Source organism: Zea mays, chromosome 9, assembly GCF_902167145.1.
Source record: "Zea mays cultivar B73 chromosome 9, Zm-B73-REFERENCE-NAM-5.0, whole genome shotgun sequence".
Classification (NCBI taxonomy): domain Eukaryota; kingdom Viridiplantae; phylum Streptophyta; class Magnoliopsida; order Poales; family Poaceae; genus Zea; species Zea mays.
This window is the reverse complement of record NC_050104.1, coordinates 100,421,898-100,427,071: the sequence shown is the minus strand read 5'-3', so window position 1 is coordinate 100,427,071 and position 5,174 is coordinate 100,421,898. Positions and strand designations below refer to the sequence as shown.

At 49.9% G+C, this 5,174-nt stretch overlaps 1 protein-coding gene across 1 annotated transcript; it reads right to left on the bottom strand.

The window, feature by feature from the left end:
* Positions 1–2,953: 2,953 nt before the first annotated feature.
* On the bottom strand, positions 2,954–4,434 carry LOC103640109 (benzyl alcohol O-benzoyltransferase). The gene is made up of 2 exons (XM_020544659.1): positions 3,847–4,434; positions 2,954–3,426 (listed from the first exon to the last, which is right to left on the bottom strand). The coding sequence occupies exons 1-2, from the start codon at positions 4,432–4,434 to the stop codon at positions 2,995–2,997; spliced, it is 1,020 nt and encodes a 339-aa protein (XP_020400248.1). The 3' UTR covers positions 2,954–2,994.
* Between the last annotated feature and the right edge of the window lie 740 nt (positions 4,435–5,174).

Sequence of the window (5,174 nt, the reverse complement as noted above, 5' to 3'; positions counted from 1 at the left end):
GGCAAAACTTACGTTGCGCTCCCTTAGGAACGACTTTTGAGCTTCGACAATTTTTAGGTTTTGTAAGTCTGTGATGAAGATATATTCCATCTCGATAGAAGCAAAAATTCTTACAAGAACTTAAAACTAGATTTAGATTGTTTATTCCCTATTAAAAAATAAAATGACATAGAACATAAAAGTATTTCAGAGAAAGGATATTGCTCAATAAATGTGCTTTAATTCTGGCACAGTACTATTGACTATATGAGCTTCGGATTCCTCCCTGAATTCGCGTTGCTGTTGAGAGTGCTGGTGCCCTTCTGGCTGCTGGCTTCGGGAGTGTGTAGGTTGCAGTGGTGGTGGTGGTGGAAGCTGAGGCCAAGAAGCCTGAGAATGGCTAGCCGAAGCAACAGAGGCTGCAGGATGATTGCCCACATATTCTGGTATGTAGGGAGAATGGCACGAAGCAGTGTGTAAGACCTGCTTCGCCTGATTCTGCCGAGCTGCGGCTTCTGCGATCTCCTTTTGCTTCTAGATAGTGATTTGGCACATTCTTGTAGTATGGCCCTTGTCCTCACCACAGAATAGGCAATAAATTTTCCTGGGTTGATCCCCATATCTTCCTCCGAAGCCCCTGGCGCCTCTGCCCCTTGGAGCTGGTGGCCTAAAGGAGCTTTGCTGCTGCACCGAAGACTGTGAGGTATATTATGGCCTCTGAAGCTGGCTTCCTTTGTTGTCATTCTGACTGGAGCTGTGGATTGATCTGACATGCCTAGGGTGGATTCTTCCTCTGAAGCCCCTGGTCATCTCAAAGAATCTGTAAGCTTCCTCCCTTCTTTGACGGAAGTCGTTGTTAGCCCGGATATACTCATCCATCTTCTGAAGCAGCTTCTCCAATGTTTGTGGGCGCTTCTTGGCGAAGTATTAAGTCGTAGGTCCTGGCCGAAGACCCTTGATCATAGCCTCAATGACAATTTCATTGGGCACTGTGGGCGCTTGTGCCCTCAGCCGCAAGAACCTTCGGACATATGCCTGAAGGTATTCCTCATGATCTTGCGTGCACTGAAACAAAGCCTGAGATGTGACTGGCTTCGTTTGAAAGCCTTGGAAACTGGTAACCAGCATATCCTTGAGCTTCTGCCACGACGTGATTGTCCCTGGCCGAAGAGAAGAATACCATGTCTGGGCTACATTCCGGACTGTCATGATGAAGGACTTTGCCATGACAGCTGCATTGCCTCCGTATGAGGATATTGTTGCCTCATAGCTCATCAAAAATTGCTTTGGGTCCGAGTGCTCATCGTACATGGGTAGCTGGGGTGGCTTGTAGGATTGTGGCCATGGGATAGCCTGCAATTCTGCTGCCAAGGGAGAAGCATCATCAAAAGTAAAGGTATCATGATTAAAATCATCATACCATACATCTTCGTTGAATAAGCCCTCTTGACGAAGCTCCCTGTATTGAGGCCTTCGGTCTTGGTCATCTTGAGTTAGATGACGCACTTCCTCAGTAGCTTCATCGATCTTCCTTTGAAGATCGGCCAGTCGAGCCATCTTCTCTTTTTTCCTTTGCACTTGTTGATGGATGATTTCCATGTCCCTGATCTCTTGGTCCAACTCCTCCTCCTGGAATGTTGGACTGGTGGCCTTTCTCTTCTGGCTTCGAGCCTCTCGGAGAGAGAGAGAGTCTCCTGGTTTGTGTCCAGTGGCTGCAGTGCAGCAGTCCCTGGCGCTGTTGTTTTCTTCGGCGGCATAACAAAGGTGAGTGGTTTGCCGAAGGTTGTGGAAGTGAGTACACCGGAGGTGGGCGCCAATATTGGGGACTTGTTCTCAAATGCTATGAATCAAGAACAAGGCAACACAAAAATAGGTTAATGTCTAATGCCCTTCGTCCTTCGAAGCATTATTTCCTTGGGGATATAACGATCTTTGGATGAAGGTTATGAAGGACGTACCTTCATCATTGCAACATAAATTAATGAAAAATGAAGCGTATAAAACATAGTAACATGGATAATTACATGACATCATAATATATCTTCCTTTCATATAATCAGGAATGGATAAGAACAATATCAAATTACATTTTTATCTTTGGCTTGATTGAAGGCAAAGGTACAAACGTGACGCACCAGCGAGTACAAGTCAGCGTGAAAAGTATGGCATCTATTTATAGGCACAGAGCGCAACCTGTGTAAAATTACATCCATACCCTTTTTACTATTGACTTAATGACAATCTAACGAGGACTAGATAGCCTTTTCCCCTTTAAGTCGGTTCCCTTTTCTGTCTTTGAGCCGAAGCTTCCTTGCACATAGCTTCGGAACTGGTTCATCCTTCGTCCTGACCCTGCTTTTCATATTGTGTACAGCTTTATCCCAAGTCCAAAGGTTCCTGAACATATATTACACTTGGAAAACATTGTTAGTCATGTTTTTGAGTACCTTCGGAAGACGAAGGCCCCAACAGGGCTAGTTCGTTTTGACGCCATTCCATGTTGATTGGATAGGATTGAGTCGGTTTAAATCCATAGCAAACCAAAATTAATCTCAATTCCTTCCCAATCACTCTAATCCACGTGTAATAGAAATAACCGAACAAGACCTTATTTGGTTGCGACCTACTATTGATAGGTTGAACTTGAATCCACTGTGGCGGGACGCGTTGTTTTTTGTTTTATTCTTGGGGAGGTTGGGTCGGGGGATCAGCCTGATAGACCGTGGGTGCATGTTAGGGGCTGATTTAGGTAAATTATTATTATGCCTTGTTTGATTGCTGTAGGATTGACGAGATTAAAGAAGATTAAATCCTTTTTTATCTAATTTTAAATATCAAAGAATTTCATCTACTATAATTCACTCGATTCATTTCTAACCGAACAAGTCTTGGCGTGATTGTTCTTGAATACTCTGAGGTTTGAAATGAACAGTTTTCAAAAAAAAATATCCGTCCTCTGATGGGTAATATTTTGCATGAATTGCCTCTTTCGCCCATCAAACATCAGCTGAACAACTAGAGTTTGGCCAAAACACCGCCCCCATGCATGTTTGAGTTTGTCTCGTCCGCAGCCGTTTCTACGTCGTCAACGTGTGCGCCCGCCAGCTCCTTCCTGACGTTTTGCTTTAGCCTCTCCATGGCTGAAGCCGGCAGCCTTATCGGCACGAGGATTCCTGGCTCACCGGCCTCGTTTCTCCCCTCCTGGTGGAACGAGGCCAGCATTATGGTGGCCGGCCCTCCGTACACTGGCCTCCCCCAGCCGAAGTCCACCGCCAGCAGCCCCGCGTTAGTAACGTCGGAGATGAGGTACGTCCGCGCCTTGGGGAACGGCGGCCTCCTGCGCGCCGCGTTGAAGCCGGCCACCGACTGCACGTAGCCTTCCCGCGACGCCCGGGCCTTGGCCTCCGCCAGCAGCTGCAGCGCGTAGCGGAAGGGCCTGCGGCAGAGCTCCCCGGCCGGGGCCGACGCCGACGCGAACGCGAACGCGTTGCCGTAGTAGCCCGCGGGCACAGGCCGGCGGCTCCGGTTCCTGACGCGGGCGTTCACGAATATGTGGAGGCGGACGGAGTCGTCGGGGTCGAACTGCAGCGCGGCGGCGCGGCAGCGCCACATGAAGGCGCCGACGAGGTCGAACCGCGAGGCGGCGGAGCGCAGCGCGGGCGGCGCCTGAGACCGGATCGCCGCGATCTCGGCCGGACCGAAGAAGAAGGCGTGGTGGTCGAACACGTCGTCGCCGTCGCTGGGGTTCACCCTGTGGTCCTTGCCGGCCGCGGGTCGTTCCGGGAGCGGAGCGTACTCCAGGTGGTCGTGGCTGACCTCCGGCGGCCAGCTCGCCGTGAAAAGCTCGCGCTCCCACACTGGGCGGACGGTGGGCGCGCCGGGCACGCCCCGTGCGAACTCGGTTAGCGTGGTCAGGAACTGGACAATCCCGGTTCCGTCGGCTATGCAGTGGCATATCTGGAAGCCGAAGACGAAGCCACCACACGTCAGTCGCGTCACCTGAACATAGAGCAGGGGACGATCGATTACATCTGCTGTGGGGGACTCGGGTTCGCACAGCAGCTTGTCAGAGCACGGCACGGGCGGCGCAAGGGAGTCTCCGAGGTCATCCATCCGGACGTCCGCGTCGGCCTCCACAAACACGACCCCCTCGCCGGTGCACTCCACCACGAGCTTCCTCGTGGGCCGGAGCTCGCGGAACCGGCCGGCGAGCGGGTAGAAGTGCACGAGCGCCTCCGACAGCGCCGACCGGATCACCTTCGCGGGGTCAAGCCCCGCCTTGGAGGCGCTGCTCCGGTAGAAGAAGGCGCCGGAACGGTAGAAGCGGAGCACGTCCTGGTCGTCGATGTCGGAGAGCATCTTGAACTCGTAGGGCGTCGGCCTCGCGGGGGACACGAGCTGCCGCTCACCTCGCCGGACGGGGAAGGTTGTGGTGACGGAAGGCACACAAGCCATGCTAGTTCCGCCCTCTCACGGTCTCACCTGAGGAAAGTAGTAACTGTAGGAGGAGGCGCGCGACTGCTGCGAGCTGCGACTATAGTGAGATAGCCATGCATGTCCTCTTATATAGAGAGAGAACATAAGCGACAGCATACGTCACAATGCGTGCGGGCTGATGCATTGTACAGATTTGTGCTGATAGCTACGCATGCAAGAGATACCTTGTCCAACGCAAGTTTTTGTTAATTAATGTAAATGCCGCTGCAGCGCTGCTTATCTAATCAAATCCTTACCAGGTAAGCTCTCCTTGTTAGGACGATTCAACCAATAAATATCAGATGCTTGATAGTGTGTCAGCTCCCTCAGTTATTCTCTGTTCTAAATTCAATAAATCATTCCATTTTAGTGTGTATATATGTATAGCTTTTGCTAGATATCTACGTGGAATAGAGACAGTAGTTTATTTTAGCTTCACTATAAGTTATTGTTTTTTTTTCTTCTAAATTTATCTTAAGTGTTTGGAAATAAATTTACTTATGAAGATCAACCACAGTGATATTGAGATAGCGTTGAAGTGTATAAGTGGATTGTCTACCTTCTCTCAATAGTTTAATCTTTTAGATTGAACTGATTAGTGTGTCCACTCTAATATGGTATTAAAGTCAAAGACTCAAGTTCGAATCTTGTCAGAGACTACCCTTTATTCCAAATTTACGTCTTTCTCTCTAGCCCACGTGGTAGGGCTGTTAAAGTGT